This window comes from Octodon degus, unplaced genomic scaffold (genome assembly GCF_000260255.1).
Source record: "Octodon degus isolate 3935 unplaced genomic scaffold, OctDeg1.0 scaffold00036, whole genome shotgun sequence".
Lineage (NCBI taxonomy): Eukaryota > Metazoa > Chordata > Mammalia > Rodentia > Octodontidae > Octodon > Octodon degus.
This window is the reverse complement of record NW_004524612.1, coordinates 9,134,628-9,148,956: the sequence shown is the minus strand read 5'-3', so window position 1 is coordinate 9,148,956 and position 14,329 is coordinate 9,134,628. Positions and strand designations below refer to the sequence as shown.

The 14,329-nt window shown below is 46.4% G+C and overlaps 1 protein-coding gene across 1 annotated transcript in view; it reads left to right on the top strand.

Annotated features, from left to right (window-relative positions):
- The window catches only part of Pebp4 (phosphatidylethanolamine binding protein 4), a 201,444-nt gene that overhangs the window by 100,528 nt on the left and 86,587 nt on the right, over window positions 1-14,329 (top strand). The window contains exon 5 of the mRNA XM_004630730.2: window positions 6,574-6,672. Within this exon, the coding sequence (XP_004630787.2) occupies window positions 6,574-6,672 (99 nt within the window). The remainder of the gene's footprint in view (window positions 1-6,573; window positions 6,673-14,329) is intronic.

Sequence of the window (14,329 nt, the reverse complement as noted above, 5' to 3'; positions counted from 1 at the left end):
TGATATATGAATATAAAAGTTTTCTGGTACCTAAAAGAATTACAGACCTAAGTTTACTTATTCCACATACTGAGCCAGTTATCCCAGGAGCATTAATGAAATAATCTGTACTTTCCTTTCTGGTATTAAATAACTTTATCATATATTTAATATATTTGTGATATATTCAATATAATATAAAGAAAACTTGAGTTTCGCTATAGATTTTCTTTAATTTATTTTTTTTCAAAGTTTTATTGATAAACAGATAGCAATGAGACAGTTTCAAATCCAATCAGAAGTACAGTTTCAACAAATAATACACTGCATATATTCTTCTTATTGGTTAATTGCTGTACAAGAAGTGGACTTGTGATCCTATTTACAAACACCATTAGAACAAATCATTCTATTCATTAAGAGAATGCAACTATATATCTATCCTAACCACTTGGAATACACAAATACAAAATGGACATTCATAGTTAACCCCATTTTTTCTAAGTTCCGTTATTGAATATTATAGGTGTGTAAACTCAGCAAAATATTCTAAAAGAGTCCAGTAGCCCATAATAGCATTGGGTCTTCTGTTTAACTGGCAATGTCAGAAATTATTGACCTGAGTCCCCCACAGCTCAACATAACAGCATGGCTTTATTTCCTATATTTCGTCTTCATACTTTTCTACTGGATGGTTAAGACCAAGGTAAAGCAGGACCTATGCAACAAAAGTTGTTCGCTATAGATTTTCTATTTTACTTCTTTTACCTATTTTTTCTCTAATACCATGTTGTTCTAATTATTATAGCTTTATAATATATCTTATTGTTCAAACTCAGTACCATCTCTATTTCATCTTTTTAAACTATTGCCTTGGATAATTCTTTTCCTTTTACAATTTACTTTTTAAAATTTTAAGGGCTGGCCAAATAGCTCAGTGGATTAAAGTGCCTGCAAGCAGGCACAGAAGTTGGGGTTTGATTCCTGGGCCTGCCATGCCAGCCCTGCCCCCAGGGCACGCTGAGATGGCAATTGAGACTGGACATGGTGGCACACGCCTGTAACCCCAGCACTTGGGAGGCTGTAAACAGGAGAATCACTGTGAGTCCAATCTAGTAGTGAGACCCTGTATCCCCTGTATACCCTGTCCTAAAATACAGAAAAAAATAAAAAATAAAATTTTAATTATGAACTTTACAATAATCATTGAAGTCCCCAAAACATCCACTTAGGATTCTTATTAGATTTGTGTTAGACTAATAAAACTTTATTGACATTTTGCAAAACAAGTGTTTTGGCTTAAAAGCAGACTCTGAGTTGGGTGTTGTGGTACTCGCCTGTTATCCAGCTACTCAGGAAGCAGAGGCCAGAGAAAAGCAGAGTGTCTCTCCTCACTTACTCAATTTTCTGCACATGACATAAGTAGATTTTTCCTTTGTATGTGTCTTGTACTTTTCATCATGTTAGTTCTGAGACAGTTGACATTTTTGTAACAATTGTAGATAAGGCTCTTTTTTTTGGTTAAACTGGGAATTGAACTCAGGCCTTTGTACTTGCCAGGGAAGCACTTATTTCACTGAGCCATCTCCCCAGCCCTGCAGATAAGGATCTTAAAGTATGTTTTATGGCTATTACTAATATACAGGAAAGCATTGGTTTTGTGTACATTTGGTAACAGCTTACTTTACTGAATATTAATCTACTTATTTTCAGTTTTGGTTTTTTAAATGAATTTCTTCTGGTCATTTACAAAAGAAAAATAAAGAGGAGGAATATGTGGTTTTATTTCTTCTTTTACTGTACTTATGCTTTGATTTCTCGTTCTGGAATGCCACAAGGATCATATATATCTTAGTATTTTCATTTCTTTTCTCCTAAGATCTTGGAGATATTCTTGGGTTTATCTTCACAGCCTCTGATTTAATTTCCTGTGACACATAATATGTGGTTCACTGTTCGTTTTGGATTTTGACATTCAACAGTTGGTGTCTTATCTCTGGACTTCTGTGGACAGTTGCTTGTGGTTCCCAGTGGTGACAACTGGCGATCTTCCTGGAGAGGTTTATTTTGGCTCACGGTTTTAAGATTCAGTCCATAGTTGGCTGACTTCAAGGCAGGAAGAGTGGGGTGGACGGGCTGGCAGAACACAGCGGCTTGCTCCATGGCTGCTAGGAAGCAGAGGGGGAGGGAAGGAAGGAAACAGCAATGTGTGCGCGTCTGTCCAGGGCGCTTCCCCAGAGGGCTGCCTCCAGCCAGGCCGCACCTCCTAACAGCAAATTCAGCTGCTGGACTCATGAATGCCTGAGTCCACTGGTAAGTATAGCACCCAATGATCCCAAGATGTCACCTTCCACACATATGGGACTATGAGAGGAGATTTTACATGGAACACTAACTACGGCTGTCCTCCTCTCGGCCACTTCCTCTCCACATCTCTTGAATTCCCAAGTTGCATCCCGGCCTTCCTTCAGTTCTTACTCCGCAAGTTCCCCTGAATGATTCCATCCACCACCCCCGTCCACTGCCCACCTGACAACTTCATCCCTCCATTACTCCAGGCAAAGGACATCTTGCCTGTGTGTTCAGCACAGCCGCGTCCTGTGCCCGCCCTGTTATTCCTGATGTTCATGGTACTCTGTACCACCAGCCACCAAAGACAGAAGCCTGGGGCACCCGAATCCCCCTCTCCCACATTCGCCCTATCAAGTCCCCTTGTGCTTTTGAGTCTCAGTATATATCTCTCCTTTCTTTTTACTATGATTGCTATTTGAGTTGAAGTCTTCCTGATCTGTCTTTGGAGCGCTACAATCCTCTTTTTTCTCTCTGCTTTTGTCTTACTCCATTCTTATCATGTATCCTCCCATAGTGCACAATCATGTCAATTGTCTATTCAAACCATTTCAGTAAGTCCTGCTGCAAAATAAATCCTACACGACCTATGAAATAAAGGGCTTCCTAGTATGTTGTCCCTGTGCCCTTTTCAGCTTGTCCCCTACCACTTCTTTCCAGATAGCCCTACATCCTGGCCATTCCCTACACACCCCTGGACCTTTGCACATGGTGGCCCCTTTGCCTATAGAAAACTTTTTCTGATCTTTTATATGCTCACTGTTTAAGACCCAGCGCCAAAGATGGCCCTGTGAAGCCTTCTTTGGTTCCTGGGGAAGGAAGACTGAGGTTCCCTCTTGGTTCCTCAGCATTTGATAGATGCTCCTGTTCCTGAGCACGTGGAATGCCACAGAAGGACTGCGCATCCATCCAGGCCAAGAGGAGTGCCAGGACTCCTGTCCATCTTTCTCTCTTCCCCTTCTACTCTCCTCTCTTCCATCATTCTCATAAGTTTCCATCACCTCCATGTTAAACCTAATGACTGCTTATGCTATGCCTGTACTTGAACAGTTAAACATCATTCAGCCATGGGATGTAATATTGCTGTCAGAATTAAAGTCTGGGGTGGCAGTGAGATAGCTCAGCAGACTAAAGCACCTGCTTAGGCAAGATTAGACAAGCGCAGGAACCATGATTTGGTCCCTGGTACCACATGCTATGCCAGCCCTGCCCCCAGGGTGGGTTGAGCCAGCCACTAAGTCCAGGCATAGTGGCGCACACCTCTAATCCCAGCTCTGGAGAGGCTGAAAACAGGATCACTATAAGTCCAAGCTGCATAGTGAGACCTTGTAACCACCAAATATATTTTTTAAAAAAATGTCTGGGGTGCCTGCCGCTCAAAGGTCAATAGTCAGGAGACAGGGTTTGTAGGAAAGATTCAAGGATGGCCTTGAAGATGAGATCCTTCATCTCAAAGCTCTATCTTGGGAGGCAAGGAGTTTTATAAAGAGGGAAAGGAGGCATAGGGCATGAAGGCTACATGCCGAACAGGACCTTCGTCATCCTGAGATGTGACTCCTGCCTTTCTCTCTGTCTAGAACATCATAATGAACCTTAACTTCTTTTTTTTTTTTAAGAATTCAATTTCATGGGTTTTTAAAAAATCATTTATTTATTAATTTATTTGGTAGAGTGTCTCACTACACTGCTTGGACTCATAGTGATCTTCCCATCTCAGTCTCCCCAGCACTGGGATTATAGGTGCGCACCACCATGCCTGGTTTCAGTGGCCCCCTTGCATGGGCCGGCACAGCATGTGGTTTTGGGGATTGAACCCAGGTCCTCCGGCTTGCCAGACAGGCACCTAGACTGCTGAGCTATCTCCCTGGCTTGAACTTCAACTTCTTGCAGCTCATTTCTATGTTCTAAACTCCATAGTAACTTACAGAACTAAAGAGTAAAGAAGGGAGTTACAAAGGTTATTAGATGTCCTGAAAATCTGAAGTTTCTGTTCTGATGTTCTCATTCTGAAACTCTGAATTTCTGTAACTCTAAATTCACTTAGCAGTCAATAGCTCTACTATTTGGTGGGACTTCTTTTTAGAATTTAGAATTCCAGGCAAAAGGGAGGGACATAAACATACCTGGCAAAAGGATTAGGGTTGAGAGGGCAAAGGAAGGGGAAGCAGAAGCAACTGCCAAGGATAACCTCCTGAAGGCACACCCTTGTAACCCAGAAGCCTGATTAGAGTATATTCCTGTTCCCATTTTTTTCACAGCTGTTTTGTGCCTCCTTTTCTGTCCCACAATTTCCCATGGTCCCCCTTTCCCAATAGCCTAGCCTCTGATTCACAGGAAAACAGAAGCAATTCAAGGACCACATCCCCATTCCTCACCACACCTTCTGGTTCTCTTGCATCTGAATCTGCATCCCCTGCTCCTACCTAAGACCACCCAAGGCCTCTGCGTTTGCCCAGACACCTGTCCCCTTCCATCTTCCCAGAGCTGTGCCTTTTCCCCTCCTTCCATCTGGACCTACTTTTCTCCTAGATCATTTCCACTTGGCTTACAGACATTCCTATCATCCATCTCTTTAAAAAGAAAAAAAGGCACCTCCAGACTTCCTTCCTTGCTAATTATGGCCCCTGGCTCCTTGTCTCTCTCCTCTGTCTTCACACCAGGACTCCCTCTTCGTTATCATCTTTAGTATCAATCTCCAGTCCCTCATCTCCCTTCTCATCTCCGCCTCTTCCAACCAAGGGTCAGTCGTCTCTGCTCCACTGACTGGAACTGGTCTTTCTGAGATAGCAGGCATCTTCAAGTTGTTGGGTCACATTGTCGTACCCATGTCCCCATCTTAGCACTAGACGTGGGAGACCATATTATCCTTGCAATGTCTTCTGTCTTGTTTCCCATACCTGCTCTGCAGGTGCACCCGCCTCATCTCCTCGGCCAGATTCCCCTCTCTTCTTCATGTTAGCCTGTCCTGGTGTTTGGGCCAGAACCCTCTTTTCTTCTCCATATCTATATCATTTGTGAATAAACTCATTCATTGTTCTTTAGAATTAAAGATTATTTTTACTTCAGTGACCCCCACCTTTGTGCATCTGGTCCTCATGATATCTACCCAGATCTCTGGCTCTTTCTGGTGGCATTTCTAGTTTGAAAGACCTGAAGCAGCACATTCAATGTCCCCCTCCAAACTATCTCCTCTCCAAGTCTTCTCTGTGTCATTCAATGACCTAGTTGCTCAAGACACAAACCAAAAGTCATCCTTGATTTTTCTGTCTCCAACTTCCTCTTACTGCCCTATCTTCCAACCTGCTAGCAAACTCTGTTAACTCTACCTGGAAGTGTTTCCCACATCCACCTATTTGTTTCTGTCATTGCTGTCACTCACGCCCAAGTCACCCTTACTGCACTGCTGTGAAGTCCTAACATTCTGCTGTTGTCTTTTGCCAACTATTCATACCCCCCCCCCAAAGCCAAAGCAGTTTTCCAGAACTGCAAACCAAGACACACCCGTCCTGCCGAAAGCCCGCTAGTGCTTCTGTCATTGCACTTAGGATCAACTCCCACCCTTTGCTTGGGCCTATGAAGCCCTCTGTGTCTGGCACCTATCACCTCCCATGGCACCCTATTCCTCTAAGCCCCTCTCCCTCTCATCGCCTCCCCCATTTCACTTTCATCTGAGCCCAGATCGCAACTGGACACAACTTCTAACTTTATTTTTATTATCTGAGTATAACATAAAAGCTTCCTGAAAGTATGATTTTTACTGTCTTCTGTTCTGTTGACTTTCTGGCATCTGGAATAGGCTCTGGTACGTCACACATGTTCAGCTAATAAATATTGAAGGGTGAATGGATCCTGGCGGGGCTGATACAGAGCACATGCCCATTTATTTACTGAATTAGTGGCTGAGTCCCCCCAGGCATACTAGATGCTCCTAGAGGGCAGATGCCCTTTGCAGGTTTGTTCATTCCCATCCTAGCAGCTAGCATGGTGCCGGAGACCTCTGGGTGCTTAAGAAATATGCCTTGGGCTTATTGCTTCATCAAGGGGAGGCCAAGAGTCTTGCTATCTATTGCACAGACTTTATTTCTCTGAGAGTAAATGTGTGACATGAGATGACTACCGTGAGAAAAAAGACAGGCTGTGTCGGAAAAGATAGGGCTGAAATATTCTCAGCCAGAATAGAGGTAAAGAAGAGGCTTCAAAATTCTGGCTGTGATGCTAAGTTGCTTTCTGGTGCATGTTTTACAGGATGAAAAGTACATCCTGGTGATGGTGGACCCGGATGCCCCCAGCAGGTACAACCCCAGAGCAAGATTCTGGAGACACTGGCTGGTGACGGACATCCAGGTAGGCGGACCCATCGATCCCTCTGACTCATGTGATGTGGTGGCTGGAAGGTGATCATTCTGTGCCATCCCAGCTGTCACTCCTGAGGCCCAGAGACCTGGGTAGGCAAGGACTTCTGTGTCAGATGGCCCCTGGCACTTAGCTGTCACTGCTCCTCCAAAGTGAAATCTAACACTTTCAAAAAATGTCCTAGGACCCGTAGTGGGTGCACTGTTCATTCAGCTCCCAGGAGGAGAGAAAAAGAAAGTCCTGCTGCTTAGCATTCGTGGACTGGTGAGTCCAGGCACGGCTTCCACCGTCGGCTTCAAAGTCATAGCGAATTGAGAACTGGCTTACAAAAGTCTAAAAGAGTGACAGGTGGCACCAGCACACCACTAGGTTGGGGGCTGTGCGACTGTGTAGTCCAGGGAGCTGCATGGGCCAGGGCTGTCCTGCTGCGGAGAGGGGCATGGAGGCAGCTTGCTGAATTTCCTTTCTTGATACAAGAACACGCAGCCACTCTCACAGTTGCTTCCTGATAGTTACAAAGCTCACTCTTCTCAGACCAGGGCCCGCAAACGCCAATTTGGTGGGTTTGGGGGGCATCGAGGTGGGGGAAGCAGCACTATGACAAACAAGTCTCTGAGGTTCCAGGTTAAACTGAATCGCTCTCATTCTTCACTCGGTGGTCTTCCAAGATTTAACTGTCCTTAAGACATACTATGGGGGCTGGAGAGATGGCTCAGTGGTCTAAAGCACCTACTTGAAACAAGCTTGGCAAAGCACAGGGACCGCGGTTCAATCCCCCAGCACCACATGCCAGCCAGCCCCGCCCCCTGGTGGGCTGAGCTGGCCACACACACACACACACACACACAAAATAAATAAATAAATAAATAAATGTAATAAATAAATATTTTTTTTTTAAAAAAAGACATACTATGATCATCCGTGGGCATTGTCAGGGCACTGTGGGTTCCAGGACTCCCCCAAGATACCCAAATCCACTAGGGCTCAAGTTCCTTACCTAAAACAGTGTAGCATTTGCTTAGAGCCTACACACAGCCTCCCAAATACTTCACACTGTCTCTGAATGAGTAATGACTAAACTGTCTCTGGATTATCAATACCTGATACGGTGTAAGCTCTAGGTAAATAGTTGTTATACTGCATTGTTTAAGGAATAATGACAAGGGGGAAAGTCTGTGTGTGTTCAGTACAGATACAATTTGTATGTTCTTCAATCTGTAATTGGTTGAATCCAAGGATTAGTAACTCACAGAGACAGAGCACGAGTTGTATAAAATGTGCATTTATTTCTCAACCTCATTCAACTATGGAATCTTTCGTTCATGAGCACCTGACAATGTACTTTGGGGAAACCCCCATGAGCCTGCAATACTCATGAATCTGTGCCTAGAAAGCCTGCAGATGGCTTTTGCAATGAAAGAGTGCAAAGCCTCTACCCCAAAGGCACTGAGAACCCAGAATGAAAAAAGCTAAGTTAGGATCTGGCTTGGGCTACAGTTGGTCATCCAGTCGCTGACCTCTAGCACTCCCTGAGTATTTTGCTTTTATCCATAATATGCACACCATGCTGCCTCTTTCATGTGGTCCCAGCTATTCTCCAACTAAACAGCCCACTGAGGATACTCTGGAAAGTGTGGAGAAAACCCTAGGCCCAAGGGCTGTGTCTTCCCTACCAGCTATATGAGTGGACAAAGGGTGTCAGTATAACTAGTGGGGATGCCCATACCAAAGTGGGGATGGGGAGGGAGTGTTGCCCTGGCAACCCATCCTTGGCCCCTGACCAGGACCTTTCCCAGGAAGCTCTGGGAAGGGAAACAGCCCTCCTGTCAGTACACTGGTTGGGACTGATGGCCTCACTCAAGGAAGGCTCCTGGAGCAGCATCTTGGATGGCACCTGAGCCAGTTTTGGGCTCCTCCCTCTCTTCCCTGACCCCCACCTCTCTGCTGGGGAGGGGCTTTGAAACCATGTAAAGGGCAGAGGTGGGGAAAGTGACACTATTTAGCAGGGAGGGGAGTGGACAGCACACAAGGCCTCACTCTCCCTGGCTAGACCACTGTGGTCTTCTGGGTGAATCTTACAAGTGTGGAAGGCTCGAGGGAGGGCTGCTGCTTAAAGGCCACATTCCCAGCCTTACCTGCACACACAAGGCTTCTGGCAAGAGTCCCCTCAGCCATTCTGAGGCCAGAGGGCAAGAGCAGCTGAGCACAGATGGTTCTAGGTGAAGGGACCTCGGACTCTGACGCTGCCTGTCTTCAGATCACACAGCCCCCACTCCCACCCCACCCACCACTCCCTCCAGTACCCACTCAGGACACCCCCCTCACACCTGCTTTGTATGCAAACATGGGCTTCACCCCAGCAGCCCAGCTGAAAGACCGAGCAGGTGGCAGGTGACAGGTGGCAGCTGTTGAGCAAGACTGCTGAGCTGCTGAGCTTAACCAGGGCCACCTGCCTGGGTACAGCCCTCACCTTCCCACTCCAAAGGGAGGATGTTTGGTTGTCAGTCGTGCTTTCACCCACTCTCTCTGTCAGGGTGCTCAGTAGGAAGCAGCAGCTCTTCTTACTATGTCCCCTTGGCCCCGCTACCAGCCCCAAGTTCCGCCAACTACAAAAGCGGTATAAGCCACTGAGTTCAGATCTCAGGTCCTGGGCCTCAGCCAAAGGAAGACAGGGCTTGAGTCAAACTCTGGGAAATTTCCTCTACATTGATGCTCACTGAAGCCAAGTGGTCTGTCTTAGTTACTGTCCATATCACTGGACATAATATACAATAACCACAACTTTTGTTTTTTGACACAAGGTCTCACTATGTAGTCCAGGCTGGCCTTGAACTCTCTGTGTATCCCAAGCTATCCTAGAGTTCCCCATAACCCTCCCATCTCAACCTCTCAAACACTGGGGTTATAGGCATAGGCCACCATAACAAGGTCTCACACAGGACAGTGTCCAGCTGGTGAGCCTGGCAGAATGCAGATTCCCAGACGCCCTGCCTTCCCTACAGTCTATCTGGAGAGAACATGGTGCTGTGTTGGGCAAGCAGCCGGGAGGTGCAGCGGCTGGGAGGAAGGCTGTAGCGCAGTGCCGGATGCCTCTGTGGTCAGCAGCAGTATCTGTCTGTGAAGCCATTGTCAAGGGAAAAGCCCCTTAGAAACTTCCTCTGCTCACCATCACTTTGGGACTAGCATGACCCACTTGATAGCTGGGAGGAGCTAGTAGGCAGTACAGGTGGGGCTTCCAAACACCCTAGCTAGGCCACACAGTGTGGGAGTCACACTGAACCTCCCTCATCAGCTCCACTGTGGAAGAGGCCACCATGCACCCCTCCCATAAGATAGAAACCCCCCAGCCCACTCCCAAGGCTCTATCTCCATCCACCCTTGGTGGGCAGGGTCTTCCAAGATCCCTCCCCAGGGAAGTTTTGATCATTAAAGTACCTGGTCAGCACTTTGAACTTCATAGAACCACACCCAACAAACCATCATTACCCAGGCATCCTCAGAAGTAAAGCCCACTGCCACATCACTGCAGACATAGAATGACAATGGCCCTGCCATTCTCACAGGCCACAGTGACAATCTTGGTGGAACCCAAGCTGGCCCTGATATTAGGTCAGGTCCGATTCAGTGGTAGACTAGGCCATGGCTATGGGAGCCCCTCAGTATGAAAAATGTTTGAAAAGTCTACGTAGGCTGAAAGGAAAGCAAGTACGAAGGTCTTAGGAAATCAGGAACAATCTGGAGCCTCCTCCCACCCCCAAAGACAGACCTGCAAGGTCTGACTAGTAAAGACTCTAGACCTGAAGGAGACTTCAATTAAAGTAGGAGTCAGGGAGCTGCCAAGCAGTAGGGGCCAGGCATTCATAGTATCTTTCATTTATTTAATTCGATCAGTATACTTGAGCAGTGTGGCTCAGGCCCCAGCTCCACTATTATGAATGGTGTGACATTGGGCTAGTTGCTCAACCTCTCTGTCTCCACGGACATGAAGTGGTGATTCTGAGAGTCTCTGCCTCACACTGTAGGAGCGCAGCTAACTGAATTCTTTTACGTTAAGTGCCCAGAGCCAGACCCAGAGCACACAGTCAGCTCTACAAGCTGCTGATGCTTTATTGTTACTGTTCTAAGTCCAGGAACTCCAGAGTTCTGGCATCACAGTGCGAACCAAATGAAGGAAGGTGCTGCTCAGCACACAGCTCCAAGGTGTGGAGAGGGCCCGGGGCAAGCTGGATGCAGATCGTTCTTAAACCCATGGGTTTCCATGGGCTCAGGAGCAGAACTAGGCACCAGTCCCCAAATCCAGCCGGACAGGACAAACAGAGACTGAGTTTTTTGTGTCCTTCTTGGCCTTCTTTGGAGCTCTCTCACTGAGCGGAAGAGATTTCTACCAGAGAAGGGACAGGGAGCATCTTTCTCCCATAGTGCTGTGTCCCCAGCATTTCCTTAAAGATACTTTTCAGTTCAGATTCAATCGAAATAATAATCTTCATGCTGAAGCCTAATTAAGATATCAATTAATTTGCATCATTCATTTGAGAAGCAGCACTTACTGGTTCCCCTTCTATTTGTCTCTGAAATTAGTGCTCAGGGCTTTTCATACAGATATTTTCATTAGACTTTTTATTGTTAATGGGAATATTGAACACAGCAAGGTGGTGCATTAATACTTTCCACAAAGAATATCATGACTGGTGACAAAGAATGCGAAGAACAATTAAGAAGACAAGAGTACCTTTTTTTCTTCCAAAAAAGAAAAATCTTCCTAGAAACCGTCAATGATTCTAAAATTTGCCCCTGAATATCTTTTTTGTTTTAAGAAAGAAAAGGAACCAGCAAGTTCATGTTTCCCTTCCATTCAGTGCCCTCAACCTTTGGCAGCTATAAATGCAACCATTTTTGGGTTGAATTAAAAGGACCTCTAAGGGGGTCATTATTCTGTCTACTTTTCTATAGGGTTGAATTTTTCTATAATTAGAGTTTTTTTTATTTTTAAAAGACTTCTAAGTATGTTCAGTGAATAAGATAAGTGGAAAACCCACCAAACAGACCAAGCATCGTAGCCCCTTGCTCTCTAGGTCAGGTATGCCGGGGCACTTGTGTTTGGCTGCCCGGTCCCACTGCTGAGTGAGTTCAGGCAGGGCGCTTGAGGTTTCTGAGTCTGTGGCTTCTCAACTGTAAAAATGACACAAACCCTTCCTCGTCCGGGCAGAGGCAAGGAAATAGGGAATTCCATATGCAAAGACCAGCTTTCCTAGAGAGAGGAGCTAAGCGAGCAGCACGTCTTCCCTCATTCCTAATCAACGGAGCAGCAGCTCCTGCAGAAATGTAAATGTGCACATACAAATAATGATTCAAGGGGATTTTTTCCTATCCCCACAGCTCCGCCAGGGATACTCAGCAGGGTAAATGATCTTTCCCAGGGCCACCAGCTGAGAGCAAGAGGGCAGGCCAAGGACACAGGGTGGATGATCATTCCTTTATTGAGACTTGTGTTTTCAGTTTGCTGCACATTGTGCTGCAATTCACACAGGCTTTGCCCTGCACATAGAGGCTCCACCTTAAATACCAAACATGCCAGATGAGGTGGTCCATGCCTTGAGAGGTGGAGGCAGGAGGGTCAGGTGACCCAAGGTCAAGGCCATCTTAGATATGTAGTGAGTTTAAGGGCAGCTTGAACAATGTAGCAAGACCCTATGGAAGAAAGAAAGAGAGAAAAGAAAGGGAGAGAAAGAATGAAAGGGAGAAAAAGGAAAGGAAGAGAGAGAGAGAGAGAGAGAGAGAGAGAGAGAGAGAGAGAGAGAGACTGCGCATGGTGGAGAGCCCTGTAAATCCCAGACTCTGGGAGGCTGAGAGAGGAACATAACAAGTTGGAGCCCGCCTAGGCAATTCAGCAACTTACTTGGTCTCCGTCTCAAAAAAAATGAAAAAGGTCTAGGGATGCCGTTCAGTGCAAAGATCCTAGACTCAGTTCCCAGTGCCACCCACAAAATAGTAATAAACCACAAGTCACAGTTTATGCTCCCCAAGAATACAGAGGTTCTGTGGTCATAAAGAGCATTGTTTGTGGGGACACTCTGGAGCCAGCTCTGGTCAGGAACCAGACTGCATGTGGCCATTTGGGGGGTGGGTACAGGACCAAGAGCCTGGCCTTTTGACTGAGATGGGCCAGGGAAAGTTGTGGGCTCTGTCTCCTCCAGGTGAGAATCTCTGGGCCTCGGTTTCTTCATCTTAAGAATGGGCATGGTAACAGCATCTGAATTCCCAGTGTTCCTTGAGAGGAAGGAAAGCTCTTGACAGAGAACAGTAGGGCCTTGGTGAGCGGTGCTCTGTCCCACCACCACCAGTCCATGGTGGCTGCTCAGCATTCCACAGTTCCTTTAGATTGTTGGACTCGGGTCTCACAGAGTGAAAATTCAACATTGGCTCACCTTTTGCCTTTCAAGTATAGGCGGATTCATGCCCAGCTGGGCAGATCTGCCATGTCCCAGGCTGGCCTTGCTGGGCATAGGCATTGGGCCAGGATTGCCATGCAGCTTCCAGGATGGCCCTGCAACCTCAGGGACCAGAGCACTCCCCCATGAGCCATGCCAAGCCAGAGCCAGAGTGCAGCCAGGCTGCAGGCAACGGCCAGGTGCCTGGGTGCTTCTGAAGAGCCAGGCTGAGGTCCCTTCCTACAGAGGAGGTTCCACTTTTCCTGCCTGACAAACTCCAGCTCCCCGGCCACATCCTTATCATTCCCAGGCCCTACTCCACTGTCACTGCCCCCCCCACCAACGCAAAGATGCCTTCTCTCCCATTCAAAATAATTTAAATAAAATGTTGCTACAAAGTGCAATATTATCTTTTGATGAATGTTTTTAAAGCCCTTTAGGTTTTCATGGTAATTTGTGGTATGAAATTATTTGGAGATAAGAGCCAAATTAGCTCTCCTATGCTGAGGTCGCTCTGTCCTGTTATCCATGTGAGCCGTGTTTAAATATAATCAGCCCTTAGACTAATGCAGCATAATTGTTCATTTGAAATAGCTTTTTTTACTCCATTCAATGAGTCATTAAAATATTCAAGGGATAATGCAGTGAATTGGAAATGAATTTATCATATTATCCCATACATACTGTAGTGCTTCAGGTAACTAAGGAGAAGGGAGGTGTGGGGGGGAGGGAAGGAAGGAAAAGGGGAGAGAGGGAGGGAAGGAGTCGGTGTGCACAGGAATATGGTAAACAAAGCTACTTGGTGGGTTTAAGGCAAGCAAATATGGAGAGGCTGCCTGGGAGGGGGGAACTAGAAAATTCTGTTCTTTGAGTTCTCTCTCTCTCTCTCTCTCCCCCCCCTCCTTCCCTCCCTCCATCCCTCCCCCTCTCCCTCTCCCTCTCCCTCTCTCTTTTCTCTCTCTCTCTCTCTTTCTCCCTCTCCACTCTGAGAATCTGTGCTCCACCACAGCTCCACTGTTAACTTATTTTTATCAAATATGTTTATATCAGAAAGTCGTTATGGAAACCAATTCTGCCATCCAGGAGAATTCCTGGATCAGGCAAAAAAAAAAATTCTCTCTCTCTCTCTCTCTCTCTCTCTCTCTCTCTCTCTCTCTCTCTCTCTCTGTTTCTCTCTCTCTCTGTGTCTCTCATCCTGCTCACCCCTGACCTCAGCTCTC